This window comes from Dipodomys spectabilis, unplaced genomic scaffold (genome assembly GCF_019054845.1).
Source record: "Dipodomys spectabilis isolate Male_0828 unplaced genomic scaffold, ASM1905484v1 ptg000288l, whole genome shotgun sequence".
Lineage (NCBI taxonomy): Eukaryota > Metazoa > Chordata > Mammalia > Rodentia > Heteromyidae > Dipodomys > Dipodomys spectabilis.
In genome coordinates this window covers 3,167,029-3,188,077 of record NW_024870965.1, presented here as the reverse complement: position 1 = coordinate 3,188,077, position 21,049 = coordinate 3,167,029, and the positions used below count along the sequence as shown (strand labels likewise).

At 38.7% G+C, this 21,049-nt stretch overlaps 1 protein-coding gene across 1 annotated transcript; it reads right to left on the bottom strand.

Annotated features, from left to right (window-relative positions):
* Positions 1–5,337: 5,337 nt before the first annotated feature.
* Positions 5,338–20,553, bottom strand: LOC122126723 (coagulation factor XIII B chain-like). The gene is made up of 12 exons (XM_042701186.1): positions 20,394–20,553; positions 19,698–19,880; positions 19,414–19,602; positions 18,345–18,527; positions 16,651–16,833; positions 16,355–16,555; positions 15,573–15,752; positions 15,310–15,492; positions 14,084–14,266; positions 13,786–13,986; positions 11,575–11,757; positions 5,338–5,555 (listed from the first exon to the last, which is right to left on the bottom strand). Exons 1-12 carry the CDS (start codon positions 20,551–20,553, stop codon positions 5,338–5,340), a joined length of 2,247 nt encoding a protein of 748 aa, XP_042557120.1.
* Positions 20,554–21,049: the final 496 nt, after the last annotated feature.

Sequence of the window (21,049 nt, the reverse complement as noted above, 5' to 3'; positions counted from 1 at the left end):
TGTATCTTTCTGTTTCAGTGGTTGTGCTTTAATCTAATAGAAATCTGGAGGGCTTTTTTGTGCCACTGGTGTTTAATCTCAGGGTTCATGGAAACATTCTACCACTGAGCCATACTTCTAGTCTTTTTCACACTGCTTGTTATTGACATAGGGTCTACGTTTTTATACAGGTCTCTGCTAGACTTTGATCCTCCCATTTTCTACTTCCTGCTTTAGCTGAGATGACAGCCACAATATGACTTCAAACAACAATATGTAGATTCTCAGCCTCCTGAGTAGCTGCTATTACTCATAACACCTGGCTCTGATACACATTTTTAAATGGTAATATAATACACATCACTTAGTAGTACCATCTTGTTTTTATAGTGTAATTGCAATATCTTCACACCATTGTACAGCCATATCAAGAAGCCTTTCATGTTATAAGACTGTAATTCTGGGTCCATGAAACAATAACTCACCATTTCCCTTTCTTCCAACTCCTATTTTCTTTCTCTGCAAACTTGATAACTTTAGATATCTCACACAGGTAGAATAATAGTCTCTTTTTACACTGCAACAAGCTTGCTCCACTTAGCACATGGGTAAGGAATCCTTTTTCTGCCAAAGGTCGCTCAGATAGTCATAACATAGTGTACAGGACAAAATTATCAATACAGGGAGACAGAATGCTTCAGCTGCTGAGAAACATACATGAAGTAAGGGCGCCTATCTACCAAATGACTTAGTGTCATGTGGATCAGAAGGTTCTTAGGTGGTTTTCTGATTTCCTCTTGGAATAGGAAAGCTAAGCTCTTCTCAAGTTTGATATGTCTACTGTGTGTTTGTACACTTTGGCCTATTTTCCTTAATCTTTATGTTCTTGCCATCTTTGCCAATGTTTTTATATTCACTTTTTTTAATGGGAGAAGTGTACTTTTCAGGCAGTTGAGCGCATGCTCATGGTTTAATACTACTCTATTCCTAAATGTTTTTGGTAAAGTCTATTTATACTTCTCAGTAAAGGTAATAAAAATAACTTATAAAATTTTTCTTCCTTCCTCTTATCATCATCTTATTTTAGATTTTGAGATCTTTCTCCTTATTTTGTATTTATATTTGTCCTTGTAAATATGTTTAGGGTTCTTCCATTTCATTTTAGGATTCCTCATTTGACTTCTACCTACAAGCAATGAAGGAAGGAAGAAAGGAAGAAAGGAAAAAGAAAGAAAGTTAGGAAGATTTAACATTTAAAAAGTCCATCAATCAAAGAATAAGTAATTTTTCTTATCGCCAGATTATGAGATGCTCTTTCATTATCATGAAAAATGAAATAAATGGCCAATCTTATGGCTCAAGTAGTAGAGCACATACCTAGCAAGCACAAGGCCCTGTGTTCAAATTCCAGTACTTCCAAAAAAAAGAATTACAAATATTGATATAGTGATATATCTATTATATTCATGTGTTCAGGAATAACAAATATGATATCAAATACATATCCCACTTAGTATGTAAAGACATATATAATGAGTATATTTAGGACTAGCCTCTGAAATAAGAAAATGGGTCCTAAGTATTAGATAGAATAAAAGGAATTCCATTCTTTATCCTGTTTAATTCATACTATTAGGACTGTTCATAATGCCAAAGGGTTGGCTTTATATTTGACAAAAACAATGAATATATTCTCATTTTAATTTTTAGAATTTTACCTACTCATAGCATAATCTTCTTTGTTCCAAGTATATTTATTAGCTAAATATCTATTTTCCTATTTCAAAAATACATAAAAACAAATTAAACTGCCTGCAAATCTGACACCTGGCAAATTTTCTAATAATCAGTCTTTCATGTCTATTTTAGAAGAAAATGGCTTCTCCGTTTTGTGAGACTTGAGACTTCCCATGTTCTCCATTTTCTCCTTGAAGGAACCATGCTGAGTTCCCCTGAACTCAGCTTTAATAGAGAATGTCTCCAGTGTTTTTGATCTTTCTTTTTTTTTAATGAAGAAAAAGACAGATATCTATGAATTCTTAACTTCCCTTTGAAATATTCAGGTTCTGTGCAGCCCTCCTGTGCTCAGGATCTGCCTCGGGTCATCCTCATGTTAGTGGTTCTTTCATCCTCCACCCTGGGTCCCTGCACTGCATGCATGGGAACATGAGCTCAGCAAAGTTTGCTTTCATATCCACCAGAATGCAAATGATCTTACAACCTAACCTTCTTTACCTCTTTTTTTTTTTTTTTGGGGGGGGGGGGGTCGGGTCATGGGGCCTGAACTCTGGGCCTGGGCGCTGTCCCTCAGCTCTTCAGCTCAAGGCTAGCACTCTACCACTTGAGCCACAGTGCCACTTCTGGCTTTTTTCTTTTTGCTTATGTGGTGCTGAGGAATCGAACCCAGGGCCTCATGCATGCAAGCGCTTTACCACTGAGCCACCTTCCTAGCCAACCTAACCTTCTTTAAAGCAAAATGATCATCAGTGTAATGTCCATCCCAACACAGCTGATTGCGTGATAAGCCCAAGGAAATTATTTCAGTCTGCCAAATCCCCTGGTTGAATTATGCTTCTTCTTTCAAATTCTCTCCCCATCTCTCCACCCACTCCACATACTCAGCAGGTGTCTTCTTCTCATTCACAGAGGAGACAAACCATCTGACCATGCGGCCTTCATTCCAGCCCAAATCCAGTATCATCTCCTACCACGGGTCTCTGGTCTCATTTGCTTGTCTGCAATCTACTCAGCAAAGATTCCCCAGAAACTCCCATCTTCCTCATAGATAGATAGATAGATAGATAGATAGATAGATAGATAGATAGATAGATAGATAGATAGATAGTTGGATATAGAATTATAAACATATCTGTCTGCTATAGAATGTACACATATTCAAACTCCAACTCCTTATTCAAAAACACCTCCTTTACCTCCCCTTGCTGCTCAGTTGTTGAAAAACTCATTACTCTCATGTCTGTGTCTTTGTACCTTACATTATTACTCGGCCTATTCAATGTTCAGACTTGATGCTTTTGAGGGAATGAAAAAAACCCAATTGGCATTTTTAGTCTGATTTCTTCCAGTGTTCCTTGGTGGCTCACACCTGTAATCCTAGATATACAGGAAACTGAGATCTGAGGATCACAGTTCGAAGCCAGCCCAGCCAGGTAAGTCCATGAGACTCTTATCTCCAATTAACTACTCAGAAAAAGCCAAAAGTAATGCTGTGGCTTGAGTGCTAGAGCACTAGCCTTGAGTAAAAGAAGCCCAGAGACAGCACCCAGGCTCTAAATTCAAGCCCAAGGACCAGAAAAACACTCCTCCTCAAATATAACAATGGCAAAGATCATTTCGTTCTCTCAGTTGCTTTGACGAGATGTATGATTGTAAAGCTTGAAATAAGTATTAATGTCTTTAATTTTATTGTCACAGGGTTACAGTTACATATATAAGGTAGTGAGTACATTACTTGTCAAACTTGTTACCCCCTCCCTCATTTTTCTCCTACTTTCCCTCCCTCCTAACCCTCCCCCCCCCACCAAGTTTTACAGCTCATTTCTAATATTGTCTTGTAAGTATTACTGTTGCATTGGTTTTCCCTTTGGCCTTCGGCCCACCATTTTGTTGTTCCGCTTCCATTCAGAAAAATGTGTATAAAAGACACAGGATACCAAAATCAAATACACTGACAACAGGGGATAAACCATACAAACAAAAAACATGAAAGAAAAAAGAAATAACTTCACAAAGTACATTAAAAACAACAACAAAGAAAAACCTCATTTCCATACCTTGGAGTTCATTTTGCTTAGCACCATCTTATAGGATCATATATACGTAGCTATTGAGCTATTGCGATCCTCTTCTAGGACTATCCTAGACATATACTAATTATCACAAATGAGGAAAACCATGGAGCCTATGCTTCTTTGGGTCTGGCTTGCTTCACTTAATATGATTTTTTCCCAAGGCTTCCATCTCCTTACAAATGGGGCAATGTCATTTTTTTCTGATGGAAGCATAGAATTCCATTGTGTATATATACTACATTTTCTTGATCCATTCATCTGCTGAGGGGCATCTGGGTTAGTTCCAAAGCTATGGTAAATAATGCTGCAATGAACATGATTGTGCTGATAGCTTTAGTATAGCTCCCCTATGACCCAATAAGTATTCATTTTGAAAGTACTTTGTATTTTGAAGGGCAATCTCTTCCACACTTAATAAATCTCTTAATATAACATCATTACCATTGTGTATGGTTCCTTACTGTTGACAACAATACTGAATTAAAAGTAACCATAAAAACCTCCTAACAATTAATAGAAAATGGTAAATTCAAATGTAAATGTAATTTTTTGCATGTATACAAAGATGTAGTCAAGTCAATAGGCCTTAGTAAACTGCAATATTTTGATGTTTGGATCAATCTTTTTTTCATTCATTCCTCATTGATTTATTTAAATTCATAATTGAAATAAATTCAAGAGCCTTCCCTTATTTGGCTCTTGCCTAATTTATCAGTCTTGTGCTTATCTCTACCCACCCCACACTATTCAATCTGCAACTTTTTTTTTTTAATTTCTGCTATTGCTTGGCTCCCTTTTCATCCCTGCCTCTCCCTCAGATAACACACCACTTTGAGATTCTTTCACCACACTGATTGTTGCACTATCCCTCAGCTCTTCAGCTCAAGGTGAGCACTCTACCGCTTGAGCCAAGCACCACTTCTGGTTTTCTGGTGGTTTATTGGAGATAAGAGTTTCATGGACTTTCCTGCCCAGGCTGGCTTTGAACCATGATCCTCAGATCTCAGCCTCCTGAGTAGCTAGGATTACAGGCGTGAGCCACTGGCGCCTGGCAAGTAATGTTTTTATATAGTGTAATTACATTGATATAATATCTGCCTAAAAGTCAACATGTGACCATAGTAAATGGTATACATCATTTTATTCTGTTGGTGTAATATTTGTGGAAACACTTCAGAAATTGATTCTAAACACATGCATAAATATGATGCTGAAAAGAAATATATTTTTCATCATTATTGTAATCCTGTTCTTGTCTCAGTAGAAAGCTTACCTTAGTATACTTCCCAACATTTGTAACATACAAACTTAGAACTTATACTGAAAAGTATGAAAAAATTTCGAGATATAGTTCAATTTTGTACACTTAATTACCATGCATATGAAGTTATTTTTTTATCCAGTTGTCCAAGGATCACTAACATTATGACTGGGTTCCTTTTCTAACAGCTGTGACATATGAGTACTATGGAGTACAATATTTCTGAAGTTTTTATAACATCAATTTTGAATGATAATGTAAAAAAATAGTTGTAAGTGATTTTTCTTACCTCTCTCTTTCGACACACCTTGGATATTTCAGGTATCCTTTGTCACATTTCACTCTAACTTCATCTCTGATAACAGATGACTCAACTAGGAAAGTATCTCTCTTACAATGAAACTCAACATATTCGCCATGCAAAATGAATGGCCTATCATCAAAATGCCATTTCAAGTGTAGATTATTCTTTTCCATTTCATGATGAGACAATGTGCAAGGCTCTGGAGGAAAAAAAAAATAGTAAATAAGAGAAAATTATCTTGATACCTCTTGGTATAAGATGTACCAAGAGGGGCTGGGAAGGTGGCTCAGTGGTAGAGCGCTTGCCTTGCATGCCTGAGGCCCTGGGTTCCATTCCTCAGCACCACATAAGCAAAAAGAAAAAAGCCGGAAGTGGCACTGTGGCCCAAGTGGTAGAGTTCTAGCCTTGAGCTGAAGAGCTGAGGGACAGCGCCCAGGCCCAGAGTTCAGGCCCACGACCGGACCCCCCCCACCACAAAAAAAAGAAAGCATAAAAAAAAGATGTACCAAGATCACATAGGAATTATTATGTTAACTGTTCATGATGACTTTAAAATCCTAAAGAGAGCCAAGTGAGGCAGAATTAGTAAAAGAGTCAGAAAAAATATTCAATACTCTTACCCATGCACACACCAAAACCCAGAACTCTTATTTACTCGTGTGTTCCTATATATTGAGGGAAAGTATATCTATCTTGATAGTTTTAGGGCATAAGATGTTCAAAGATAGCAAATAAACAAACAGACGAGGACTATTTTTCACAGGCCTTGACATTTATTAATGTTCAGTGAAATTATGCTATTTTTCCCTTCCTCAGAAATATCAAATGAAATATCCTGTCAAAGCACTGATTATTAGATGGGGTATATTTTGTGGAAATGAAGGAATAAGCTAGATTCTCAAAACTGCTGCAGACTTGTTGACCACTTTCTCTCTTTAAGAGGAAGACTGCATTGTTTTGAGTGACAGTTACTGAAAATATCCCTGTGTTCTTTCCCAAATGCATGAAAAAACAAAAGCAAAAACTTAAAAGAATCTGGTCATCCAAAGAACCTATTTGATTTTTTCTACAATAAAAGCATTTTTAAATATCAATTTCAGAATATGGGTTTCTTCTGTGTTTGTCAACAATGAAAACTAGAAAATCTTCCAAATGCTTAGAACTTTAAAGAAACTACTAAACAATGCAAAGAGAATATACAAATATATATAATTGTAGTATACATCTATACACATATGATAAAGTTAATAATGCACTCAAAAGAAAGTAAGCATGCTTGAATCCACACATTAAAATAATACAAAAGCCATAAATCAGAAACCCAGGTTACCACCAAAGTAAGCCTGTAAAAGAGTAATAAATAGCAAAACAGTGAAACAAGGACACAGGATGACCCAATGCAACAATGATACTCACAAGACACTAAGTTGGAAATGGACTTTACAACTTGCAGAGTGGGGGGTGGGGAAGGAAGGAAGGGGAGGGATAGTAGTGTTAGAACCAAGAAAATTCCATGTAGCTAGCAGAAATAGGGCAAAACATGTAAGGCAGAACCTCTTTGTAGAAAGAAACTCCAGGTTAGTCATTCAAACACCAGGATGGCTGCACTAGGCATCTGCATTTTTAAGGATGGCTTATCTCCCTCTAGACCATTTGGGGAAGTAATGTCTTCCTAAGTTTACGTGCATTTCTCTAGGGCAAAGCCTTCCCAGCTCACACCTGACTAAGGCCTTGGAGCTGGGTGCGCAGCCCTATCTCTGGCCTAGGCACCAGGCTGTTTGTGAGAAATTATCTAGGCTCAGCCACCTTACATTCCCTTGGTTACCAGAATTGTAATCACCATTTGTTCTGCTTTTGTAACTTGCTTGTTGATTATGATACTACCACTGGCCACCTAAGAGTACCCCCACCCCCGACCCCACCCCACCATGAATCTTGCCTTTAAATACCCTGAGCTATTTGACTTCATTGCTGGTCTTCACTGTCTTGGTGTAATAGAGATCAGTGGTCATGGCTAATAAAGGTTCCTAGCCAATTGACTGAATGTTGGGGATTCCTTTCGCTGATTGTAGGTTCGAGTCCCACCAGCCCCAGGAAGCTGGGATACTTCAGTAGGAGAAAAACAAAGGAGAGTGTAACAATGTTTGACAAGAAATGTACTCATTACCTTACTCATGTAACTGTAACCCCTCTGTACAGCATCTTTACAATAAAATAATTGTTTTTAAAAAGAGTAATAAAATGATCTCAAGAAAACATAGAAGAGGCCGGGCACTGGTGGCTCCCATTGTAATCCTTAGCTACTCAGAAGGCTGAGAACTGAGGATTACAGTTCAAAACCAGCCTGGGCAGGGAAGTCCACGAGACTCATATCTCCAACTAAGCATCAGAAAACCAGAAGTGGTGCTATGGCTCAAAGTGATAGTATGTTAGCCTTGAACAAAAAAGCTCAGGGACAGTGCCCAGGCCCTGAGTTCAAGCACCATGACCAACCCCTCCTCCATCCCCCTTCCCCCCCCCAAAAAAAGTAAAATAAAATAGGAAGAAAGAATTCAGAGAAATAATAGGAAGCAACATTAACAATGTAAATATTGATTAACAAATGTAAATATTCATTATTTGAAAAGATTAATGAAGTTTCTAGAGGAACTTTGTAGTAATACTCTAATAAAATTTATAAGATAGGTCAAGAATGAAAGAGACACATGCAATAACAAAAATATATCACTAAGATATTAAGATGAGGATAAAAGGATGTTATGAATCACCTTATGTCAACTATTCAGACACTTCAGATGTGATTTCACAAAACCTTTCCTATGCAACTGACCTTAGAAGAGAAATTGTCAGGGTCTATTGAACAAATTCAAACTGCCATTAAAATCTTTCCACCAAGACTAAAGAGTTAGGCAGCTTGCTTGTGAATTCTTAGAATTAATACAAAAGAAATATCACCAATCTCAGAGAACTCAGAAAGAGGAAAAAACCCAAGTCCTATGTGAGATCAACAACAAAAACTTGATACCAAATCTGAAAAGACAGTAACAGACCAATCTATCCCTTATAAAAACAGATGTAAAGGAAATCAAAACAGAACTTAGAAAGTGGCAAAAAACTCCCATGCTCCTGGATTGGAAAGATCAACCTCGTGAAAATGGCAATACTTCCCAAGGCTATCTACAAATTCAATGATACCTATCAAAATTCCAACCTCATTCTTCAAGGAAATAGAAGATGCAATCCAAAAATTCATATGGAACAATAAAAGACCCCAAATAGCAAAAACGATCCTCAACAGAAAGAACACTGCTAGAGGAATATCAATACCAAATTTCAAACTCTACTATAAAGCCATAGTAATCAAAACAGCTTGGTACTGGCACAAGAACAGACCTCAGGACCAATGGAATAAAATTGAAAACCCAGAAATGAACCTACAGACCTATAGCCATCTAATCTTTTATAAGGGAGCTAAAAAAATAGAATGGAAGAAAGACAGCCTCTTCAGTAAATGGTGCTGGAAAAATTGGTTAAATACTTGTAAAAAAAACTAAAGCTAAATCCTTATATATCACCCTGCACCAGAATCAACTCCAAATGGATCAAAGACCTCAGACTCAAAGCAGACACTCTGAAAACATTACAGGATGGAATAGGAGAAACCCTAGGTCTCCTTGGCACAGGCCGAAATTTTCTTAATAGAGACCCAGAAACACAACAAATCAAAGAAAGGTTGGACAAATGGGATTGCATGAAATTGCAGAGCTTCTGCATGGCAAAGGACATAGCTAGCAAGATCAATAGAAAGCCCACGGATTGGAAGAAGATCTTCACTAACCATACAACGGACAAGGGTCTCATATCTAAAATATACTTGGAACTCAAAAAATTAAATCCCCCAACAACAAATCCTCAAAGAAACAACTGCCCAATAAATAAGTGGGCTAAAGACTTAAAGAGAAACTTCACTGAAGAGGAAAGAAGGATGGCCAATAGACACATGAAGAAATGCTCAACCTTCCTAGCCATAAAAGAAATGCAAATCAAAACAACATTGAGATACCACCTCACTCCAGTTAGAATGGCTATAATCAAGAACTCTAATAACAACAGATGCTGGATGGGATGTGGACAGAAGGGAACCTTACTGCATTGTTGGTGGGAGTGTAAACTTGTTCAACCACTTTGGAAAGCAGTATGGAGGTTCCTCAAAAGACTCCACATAGAGCTCCCCTATGACCCAGCAATCCCACTTTTGGGCATTTACCCAAATGTTTACAAACAAGACCACACTAAAGCTACCAGCACGAATATGTTTATTGCAGCATTATTTACTATAGCTAAGATATGGAACCAACCCTGATGCCTCTCAGTAGATGAATAGATCAAGAAATTGTGGTATATATACACAGTGGAATTCTATGCCTCCATCAGAAAGAATGACATTTCCCCATTTGTTAGGAAATGGAAAGGCATGGAAAAAATTATATTAAGTGCATTAAGCCAGGCCCAAAGAAACATAGGTCCCATGGTTTCCCTTATTTGCAATATCTAGTATACGTCTGAGTCAAGCAGAAAAGGTCAGATAAGGTGATGTTAGGGAAATGAATCCTAAGATATGTATTCAAATGTTTTTTTCTTTTATGCAATTGTTTCTAGCACATTTATAAGATTATTTCTTATATTATAACCCCTGCTTTCACTGTATTTGATGTTGGTATAATTTGTGGAGGGGAAGGGGAAAAACAAATTGTTTAAATAGGGATACAGGTGGACCCATTGCAACAATGAGATGTACAAGTCGTTATGTTGAAAACGAACTTTACAACTTTGGTGTGGGGGGGAGGGGGGGAAGGGGAGGGGGAGGAAGAGGATTGGGGGGTGGGGGGAGGAAGGGAAGGGATGGGAAGGGGAAACAAAGGAGGAGGCTACAATGCTTGATAAGAAATGTACTCATTATCTTGCCCATGTAATTGTAACCCCTCTGTACAGTATTATCACACACAAAAAAAAGATGTAAAACTACAAAATATTAGCAAATAAACCAATGGATGTAATAAACATAATTCATCACAACTGTGATATGTCTTATAAGAAAATAACTATGTTTAACTTTCAAAAAGAGTCAATATAATTCACTAAATGCACGGGAAAAAGTAATAATGATATTATAATAGATACTGGCAAGGTTAAAAGTACTTATTAAAGATGATTTTTTAAATGCTCTCCATAAAATAAAGATAAGTTTCTTTATCTTTTACCTATTTTTGGAAGTATGTAAAATTTGATTCTTAAAGGTGATATATAAGGGGGAACTATTAAAAGTTTAATCATGAGACTGAAAAGCAAATAAAGATATTCATCACATTATCCAGCCAACAGTATACCTAAGTCCTGGCCAATGAAATAAGATAAAATAAATAAGTCAGAACTGAAAACAAAGAAATACTTCTTCTTATTAAGATAGGACATTGGTATATGGTCTGATATTCTTCATAAATGTGATTTGTCAGGATACTTTACTAAGAAGACATTCATTTCCTTCTTTCTTTCTTTCTTTCTCTTTCTTTCTCTCTTCCCCTTTCTTCCTCCTTTCCTCCTCTTTCCTTTTTCCTTCCTTCCTTCCTTCCTTCCTTGTTTCCTTCTTTGTCCTCTTCCTTGTTTCCTTCCTTGTTTCCTTTATTTTGTTCCTTTCTTTATGGTTAATTGGAGATAAAGAGTATGGTGGGCTTTTCTTCCTGGGCTGGCTTTGAACTGTAATCCTTAGATTTCACCCTCCCGCTTAGCTAAGATTATAAACATGAGTCACCAGTGCCTGATTTGCTTCATCTTTCCATATTGATCATATTGACACGACCTTCCCTTTGTTGCCCTGCTATACTCATGTTTTCTACCATGTCAATAATCATACTGAATGGTAATTACTGACATGTTTAGCTATACTACTATGCTTACCCATCTCATTGCCTAACTCAAACAGTATCAGATGTGTGGTTAGCACTTAGTATTTATCAAAATAAATTGGACCTTTAGTTATTTGTATCCTAGAGGAAAGATTTTTTAAAAAGTGATTAAATAAGAATCTAAATAAAAATAATCCCATAGCAGTAAGTTAAGCATGATGTTAGTGTTGTAATTGAGGCAAACGTGACAGGAAGTTGAGTATGTGTCATTGCTTTACTTACTGACTAGGGATGTGTGACATTTCATGCACATACCTAAACATACCGGTGGAGGAGTCCATATTCCCTCCACACAGTGAGCCTCCTTATGTCCATGCAGGAAATGGTGCTCAAAGCATCTGTATTCTACAGAGGAACCAGTTTCATAAGTGGTTACAGTTGAACTAATAATGACTCCATTTTTAATAAGTGGAGGAGGTGCACACCTTCCTTTAGATTCTGCAAAGACAATTTTAAAGTACATGATGAATTGCTATGATAAGCATCCAGAGTTTTCATAATTGCTACAGAAATAAAACAAGGATTACTTCTTTGTCTCAAAGGCCATTAATGTAGTACTCAAAATAGTTTTTAACTGTTAAAATATTTTTGTGGCAGTGGTGCAGATGGTTCACACCTGTAATTCTAGCTCCTCAAGGGTCTGGGATCTGAATGACTGAGGTTTGAAACCAGCTTGAGGAGAAAAATCCACTCCATCTCCAGCAAAAAGTCAGGCTGAATGTATGGCTCAAGTGGTAGAGCACTGGTAGAGCACCTTTCACTTGTGAACCCCAGGACTTCCTAATAAAATAAAGTATTTCTATAATTATATCATAGTATAAAGTTAATTCTGATGATGAGTTACATGTTATAAAATTCAAATGCACATTAATATCCAAGTTTTGACAGTTACAATTTCTTTACAGTCTACCTGAAAATGTGTGATATCTCTCTTAAAGCCATTTATATTATCTTCCTTTTGATTTCTTATTAAAAATAATTGTTGGGGAGAATGAAGAAATTGTTTGAGATGCACTGCACTCACAAACTGACATGTTGAATTAAAACCCGTTCCATGCATCTATTTAAGGATAATAAAATGAAAATAAAAAATAAAAGTTAATGAAAGAACAAAATTTTAAAAAGTGTAATAATCCCTATACTGTCCAGGGATTAAAGAAAATCTCTCACTATGAATCAAAACCTTTTCTGAGACAATGTTCCCCATGAACCCTAAGCGGGTGCTATTTCACATCATTGCAGAATGCTGACATAAGATTAATTATTCCCTTGATGGTCTGGGGATAGTTCAAAGGCCTTTCGATTCTTCTCTTTATAAAAATGAAAATGAGGGCTGGGAAGGTGGCTCAGTGGTAGAGCGCTTGCCTTGCATGCCTGAGGCCCTGGGTTCAATTCCTCAGCACCACATAAGCAAAACAAAAAAGAAAAAGAAAATGATTAAATTAAGCCCTAAGTATTTTTTTGAGGTTACATATATTACAAATAGTGGAGTTGCTTGCCTGATTTCAGTCCAAATCTTCTCATTGTTAGTATCCAGAAAAGCTTGATTTTTATGGGTTGATTACCTTACCAAATTTTTATATCAGCCCTAGTAGCTTGGGGGAGGAGCCTATAGTATCCTTTAAATACAAGATCCTGTCATCTGAAAAAAGGTACAGTCTTATACCTTCTATGCTTATTTGGGTCCCCTTTATTCTTTTTTCTTGTCTTATTGCACTTGCTAGGAATTCCAGTACTATATTGAGGAATGGAGATGGTAGATATCCCTGTCTCATTCCTGATTTTAGAAGCATTCATTTTAGATTTTCACCCTTAAGAATAATATTGGCTGTTCTTTCTTTTGACATACACAGCATTTATTCTAGTAAAGAATGTTCCATGCATTCCTAACTTCTCCAGAGCTTTTATCATAAAGCAGTGTTGGATCTCGTCAAAAGCCTTTTTCTGCATCTATTGAGATGATCATGTGGTTCTTGACCTTCTACTAATGTGTTGTATTACACTTATTGATTCACATATATTGAACTAGCCTTGCATTCCTGGGATGAATCCTAGTTGATCATAGTGTGTGAATTTGGAGGTTAGTTGTGGAATTCAGAGAAGAAGAGGGAGAAAAATTCAGACAAGAATCCAATCTATATCCTACAAAATTAAAAAAAATGAGGGATGGGTGAGAATGGTGAAGTGACGATATTCATGGACTTTATTCATAAACTGCTTTGTTAAATGGCAACTCTTTTGTACAGCTACCTACATATAATGGAAACTAAAATAAAAATGAAAAGGACTCATTGAAATTCAAATATGTTCCCAGAATCATCTGATCTAAGTATGTGTACTGGCTCAACATTGGAAGTTGGCTCAATCTCAATTAATAGATTAGCAATTGAAGCCAAGGAATTATTTAGTAACAGGTATAAATTTCCAGCCAAGGCAGTTAAAGGTCTATAGGCACCATTGTGTTACCTTTTCTATTGCAGGAGGGGTACTTCACCTGCCCCCTGCGGCACTGCACAGAGAGTTCAGACAGCAGGGTGGATGGAGACAGCTCATAGCCCTGCTTACATTTGAATTCTATCAAATCTCCATGCAAGATTTTCCCTTCATGTTTCCACTTGATCTCGATGTTGTTCTTAGTCATGTCATCTTCATTCATAGTGCATGGCTCTGAAAGAGCAAATGATTTCTATGCTATGAAACACAATAGGAATAGCACTGAAAAGTATAGACATCAGGGTGGCCATTCAGCATGTTTCCCACTTACCCATGCAAACAGGGGGAGATGACCACTCTCCTTTTCGACAATGGGATGTTTTGGTTCCACTCAGTAGATAATACTCATTGCACCTGTACTCTACTGAGTCTCCATGTTTGTAACTTTCCAGCACTCCACCAACAACAGTCCCATTTGTGATACTAGGCGGAGGCCCACAGTGCTTGCTATGTTCTAAAAAAAAGAAGTAGTTTTAACATTAATATGAATTTATACCAATACCCCGATACAATCCACTTAACTAAATTACCATATCTCAATTCTGGTAATATCTAATTTAGGACAATTGATTTCTAAATTCATGGCTGTCTAAAATTACTTTTCTTCTAAATAAAATGTTCAGCTCAAGTAGTTTTTTTTAATAAAGTAATCATAAATAGCATGGAAAATGATTCCTCTTTTATCACTTTTCCTGTTTGAGAAGAATTGTGGGTACAGATCTTAAAATATTGGCACAGGGAGGGAAATGAGGTGCTTCAGCATAAAGACTTGAGTCCACTCTCATACTATTCTCCGGGTTTGGCTTCTATTATTTTCTGCCTTCTCTCTGCTTTCCATCTCAATCATACCATGGATGAAATGTTAACTGGTTTTTTTTTTAACCTTTGTCTCTCTTTAGAATCTTTCTCTTCCTCTACTTATTCAGCATTCGTCTAAGATTTTCCCATATGTTCAATATCTGATCCAGAAATGGGAAGCAAGGCAGGCATCACCCAAGGGTGATGGTTCAGCTGGTAATAACCTCCAACCAAACAGAAGAGCAGGGATGGGGCTCAGAAGGACATGAGATTCATCATGGCCAGACACAGAAATACTGTCTGCTGCAATGCTCCAAGGTCATGAACAGAGTGCTATGCATTCATGTTGTAGGTCAAGAGGAAGAAGGAGGAACATAGGCATGGCGTGCCCTTTTCTTGGTCTCAAAGGAAGCATTCTTACTCTGGTGAATCCTTCAAAGCTCAGAGGCCTTAGCGTTCACACAGGTCATGTGACAGCATGAATCTATTATAAGCCTCTGTTGGGTTCCCACATTGTTGACCCTGACTTCACTTCTAGATTGTACCAGGGACACAAATGAGTAGCACAATACATGATAGTAGCAATGTGCATCTAGGTTATGAGCAGTGGTCTATGCCTATGAGTATGTAGCTAAATAAGCAGAATGGAAAGTCATGCCCTACAGGTTTATCTGTCGATGGTAATGGTAGCATACCCACCGACACACTCTGGGGGAGATGACCACTGTCCATGATGACAAGATATCTCCTTCGGCCCGATTAGGTGGTATCCCCTTTCACAGTGGTACTCTACTTTATCCCCACAGGAATAAGCCCTGGAATTTTGGATTGGTGCGCCATTCTCTATGCTGGGTGGGTGCTCACAGGTTACCCTCCTCTCTTCTGGAAAGACAGAAAGCAAGAGCCCCCTTAGCCACACAGCAGATGGTGCTGCATGGAAAGATAATCAAGACATTACCCACCAACACATTTAGGGGGCTCCGTCCATTCTCCATGTTCACAGCGCATTTCGTCTGAGCCCCGGAGCTCAAAATGCCGTTCACATTCTATGTGAACTACTTCTCCATGATCATGAAATGTCGAATGACTTTCAATTTTGGAATTAACAGGAATAGGTGGAGGGGGACATCCATTTCTTCTTTCTTACAGAAAAATAGCAGCCTATTTAGTCATACAATTACAAACTATAGTGAAGATTCAGCAAGAATGTACATGATCTGGAACCATAGAATATGTGGCGCACAGAGCGTAGGACTGCCCCCACCCTATGTCCATCTCTCTATGTCAATAAGTGGGTACAATGGCTAGCTTTTATACACACACACACACACACACACACACACACACACACAAGTCAATGGATCAGCAATTATGAAAACACAATTTTGAAGCATACATTTGTAAAGGTATTCTTGCTGTTAGACTCTTTCGCCACTGGTTTTAAAGAAGTCAGGCATCCTACTGGGAGCTTCCAAAGAGAGAAAACCACAACAGGAGGGGGAGGCCCGTGTATGTGTGTGTATGTGTCATCTGAGAGTGACATTGATCAACAAATATTGTATTCATAAACTGCCTTGTTAAATGGCAACTCCTTTGTACAGCTACCCAAAGATAATGGAAACTAAAATAAACGAGAAAATGATTCATTGAAATTAAACTCTGTTTGCACAGTCAAACTATGTAAGTATATGTGATGGCTCAACATTGGAAGGTGGTTAATGGTCTACAGGCAGCACCATGTTACCTTTTCTAATGCAGAAGGGGTACTTCACCTCCCCCCTGTGGCACTTCACAGAGAGTTCAGACCAGTGGGTAGATGGAGACAGCTCATAGCCCTCCTTACATTTGAATTCTATTAAATCTCCATGCAAGACTTTCCCTTCATTTTTAAACTTGACCTCAATGTTGTTCTTGGTCATGTCGTCTTCACTCAGAGTACACGGCTCTGAAAAAAACAAATGATTTCTAGGGTATGAAACACGATGGGAATAGCACAGGAAAGGACAGACATCACGGTGCCCTTCAGCGTGTCCCCCTCACCCATGCAAACAGGGGGAGATGACCATACTCCTTTTTCACAATAGGACATTGCGGACCCGTTCAGTCGATGATGCTCATTGCACCTGTACTCCACAGATGACCCAGGTGTGTAACTTGCCAGCACTCCACCAACAATAACACCATTTGTGATATTAGGCGGAGGCCCACAGTTCTCAATTTGTTCTAAGAAAAGAGGTATATTTAAAATTAGTATGAATTTATACCAAACCATGATAAAATCCACTCACCTAAATTATTATACCTTAATATTGGTAATATCTAATTTAGGACAATTGATTTCTACATTCATGGGCATTCTAAAATTACTTTTCTGCTAAATGAAGAAATGTTCAGCTCAAGTAGTTTTAATAAAGAATTATAAATAGCAAGAAAAGTGATTCCTCTTTTATCTCTTTTCTTGTTTGTGAAGGAATTGTGGTACAGATTTTTAAATACTTGCACAGGGAGGGAAGTGATGTTCTACAGCTAAAAGGCCTGAATCCACTCCATACTGGTCTCTGGGTTTGGCTCCTATTATTTTCTTCCTTCTCTCTGTTTTCATCTCAGTTCTCAATCAACCCATGGATGAAATGGCCACTGTGTCTCTTTAGAACCTTTCTCTTCCTCAATTATTCAGCATTCTTCTTAGATTTTTGCCATATATTCAATATCTGATCCAGAAATGGGAAGCAAGGGAGGCTGGATAGCACCCAGGGGAGATGGTTCAACCAAGTGATATAATCCAATCAATCGGAAGAGCAAGGATGGGGCTCAGAAGGACATGAGATTCACCATGGCCAGACACAGAAATACTATCTGCTGGAATGCTCCAAGGTCACAAACAGAGTACTGTGCATTCATGTACCTCAGGAGGAGGGAGGAAGAAGACAACCATGGTACACCATTTTCTTGGTCTCCAAGGAAGCATTCTTTTTTTTTTTTTTTGTCAGTTGTGGGACTTGAATTCTGGGCCTGGGTACTGTCTATCAGCTCTTCAGCTCAAGGTAAGCACCACTTTTGGTTATTTGGTGGTTAATTGGAGATTTTCCTTCCCCGAGCTAGAATGAACCACGAAGGTCAGATCTCAGCCTCCTGAGTAGGTAGTATTACAGGCTTGAGTCACCAGTGCATGGCTTCCAATGAAGCACTATTACTCTGGTGAGTCCTTAGGCTCAGAGGCCTTAGCCTTCACACAGGTCATGTGACAGCACGAATCTATTTTAAACCACTGTTGGGTTCCCACATTGTGGACCCTGACTTCACTTCTAGATTGTACCAGAGTCACAAATGAGTAGCACAATACATGGTAGTAGCAATGTGCATCTAGGTTAAGAGTGGTGGTCTGTGCCTATGAGTATGTAGCTAAATAAGCAGAATGGAAAGTCATGCCCTACAGGTTTATCTGTTGATGGTAATGGTAGCATACGCACTGACACACTCTGGGGGAGATGACCACTGTCCATGATGACACTCTAACTCCTTTGGTCCTTGGAGTTGGTATCCCGTATCACAGCGATACTCCACTTTATCCCCATGGGAATAAGCCCTGGAATTTTGGATTGGTGCGCCATTCTGGATGCTGGGTGGGTACTCACAGGTTACCCTCCTCTCTTCTGGAAAGACAGAAAGCAAGAGCCCCCTTTAGCCACAGACCGGATTGTGCTACAGGGAAAGATAATCAAGACATTACCCACCAACACATTTAGGGGGCTCCGTCCATTCTCCATGTTCACAGCGCATTTCATCTGAGCCCCGGAGCTCAAAATGCCGTTCACATTCTATGTGAACTACTTCTTCATCATGATCATGAAATGTCGAATGACTTTCAATTTTGGAATTAACAGGAATAGGTGGAGGGGGACATCCATTTCTTCTTTCTTACAGAAAAATAGCAGCCTATTTAGTCATACAATTGCAAACTATAGTGAAGATTCAGCAAGAATGTACATGATCTGGAACCATAGAATATGTGGCGCACAGAGCGTAGGACTGCCCCCACCCTATGTCCATCTCTCTATGTCAATAAGTGGGTACAATGGCTAGCTTTTATTTTGTTTTATTTTGGGTCCGGTCGTGGGCCTGAACTCTGAGCCTGGGCGATGCCCCTCAGATCTTCACCTCAAGGCTAGCGCTCTACCACTTGAGCCACAGCGCCACTTCCAGCTTTTTTTTTTGCTTATGGGTGCTGAGGAATCGAACCCAGGGCCTCAAGCATGCAAGGCAAGCGCTTTACCACTGAGCCACCTTCCCAGCCCAATGGCTAGCTTTTATACACACACACACAGACACACACACACACACACACACACACACACACATCAATGGATCAGTATGTGATTATGAAAACATAATTTTGAAGCATACATTTGTAAAGGTATTCTTGCTGTTAGACTCTTTTGCCACTGGTTTTAAAGAAGTCAGGCAACCCTATTGGGAGTTTCCAAAGAGAGAAAACCACAACAGGAGGGGGAGGTGTGTGAATGTGTGTGTATGTGTCACCTGTAGTGACATTGATCAGCAAATATTGTATTCATAAACTGCCTTGTTAAATGGCAACTCCTCTGTACAGCTACCCAAAGATAATGGAAACTAAAGTGAAAATGACTCATTGCAATTCAAATATGTTCACAGAGTCATCTTATGTGAGTGCATGTGATGGCTAAACGTTGGAAGTTAGCTCAAACCCATTGCAAGGAATTATTAAGTCATAGGTATACATTTCCAGCCAAGGTGGTTAATGGTCTACAGGTACCACCGTGTTACCTTTTCTAATGCAGGAGGGGTACTTTAGCTCCCCCCTGTGACACTTTACAGAGAGTTCAGAGGGCGGCAGGTCATAGCCTTCCTTACACATGAATTCCATCAAATCTCCATGGAAGACCTTCCCTTCATTTTTAAACTTGATCTCGATGTGGTTCTTCGTCATGTCGTCTTCATTCAGGATGCACGGCTCTGAAATAAACAAATGATTTCTAGGGTATGAATCACGATGGGAATAGCACAGGAAAGGACAGACATCACAGTGCCCTTCAGCGTGTCCCCCTTACCCATGCAAACAGGGGGAGATGACCACGCTCTTTTTTCACAATAGGACATTTTGGACCCGTTCAGTCGATGATGCTCATTGCACCTGTACTCCACAGATGATCCTGGTGTGTAACTTGCCAGTACTTCACCAACAATAACACCATTTGTGATATTAGGCGGAGGCCCACAGTTCTCAGTTTGTTCTAAGAAAAGAGGTATACTTAAAATTAGAATGAATTTATACCAATAACATGATATAATTCACTTACATAAATAACAATACCTCAATATTGGTAATATCTAATTTAGGATAATTGATTTCTATGTGGACCTTTTAAGTACTTTTCGGCTAAATGAAAAGCCTGTTCAGCTCAAGTAATTAAGAAAAATGATTCTTCTTTTATCTCTTTTCTTATTTGTGGAGGAATTGTGGTACAGATCGTAAAATATTTTCACAGGAAGGGATGTGATGTTCTTCAGCTAAAAGACTGAATCCAGTCTTATACTGTCTCTGGGTTTGGCTCCTATTATTTTTATCTCAGTTTTCAATCAACCCATGGATGAAATATCCACCTTTTTTTTTATCTTTGTCTCTCTTTAGAACCTTTCTCTTCCTGTATTATTCAGTATTTTCTTGGATTTTGCCATATGTACAATATCTGAGCCGGAAATGGGAAGCAAAGCAGGCTGTGTAGCACCCAAGGGTGGTGGTTCACCCCATGATATCCTCAAATCAAACAAAAGAGCAGGGATGGGCTCAGAAGGATCTGACACCATGGCCAGACACAGAAATACTGTCTGCTGCAATGCTCCAAGGTCATGAACAGAGTACTGTGCATTCATGGTGTACGTCAGGAGGAGGAGGAAGACAGCCATGGCTTGCCCTTTTCTTGGTCTCAAAGGAAGCATTCTTACTCTGGTGAGTCCTGCAAAGCTCAGAGGCCTTAGCATTCACACAGGTCATGTGACAGCACAAATCTATTTTAAGCCTTTGTTGGGTTCCCACATTGTTGACCCTGACTTCACTTCTAGATTGTACCAGGGACACAAATGAGTAGCACAATACATGGTAATAGCAATGTGCTTTTAGGTTATGAGCAGTGGTCTGTGACTATGAGTATGAGTATGGAAAGTCATGCCCTACAGGTTTATCTGTCGATGGTAATGGTAGCATACGCACTAACACACTCTGGGGGAGATGACCACTGTCCATGACGACATTCTATCTCCTTTGGCCCTCGGAGTTGGTATCCCGTATCACAGCGGTACTCCACTTTATCCCTATGGGAATAAGCCCTGGAATTTTGGATTGGGGCACCATTCTGGATGCTGGGTGGTTGCTCACAGGTTATTCTTTCTTTTTCTGGAAAGA

Excerpts from the sequence above, each read along its gene's own strand:
- LOC122126723 (XM_042701186.1), bottom strand. The coding sequence starts at position 20,553 with ATGGCTGTCTTCCTCCTCCTCCTGACGTACACCATGAATGCACAGTAC. Across the intron at positions 14,267-15,309 it reads ATCTCCCCCAGAGTGTGTCG|AACATAGCAAGCACTGTGGG; the intron begins GTGGGTATGCTA and ends TCTTTTTTTTAG. Across the intron at positions 11,758-13,785 it reads CCCCTCCTGCAATAGAAAAG|AATCTAAAGGAAGGTGTGCA; the intron begins GTAACACAATGG and ends TTGTCTTTGCAG.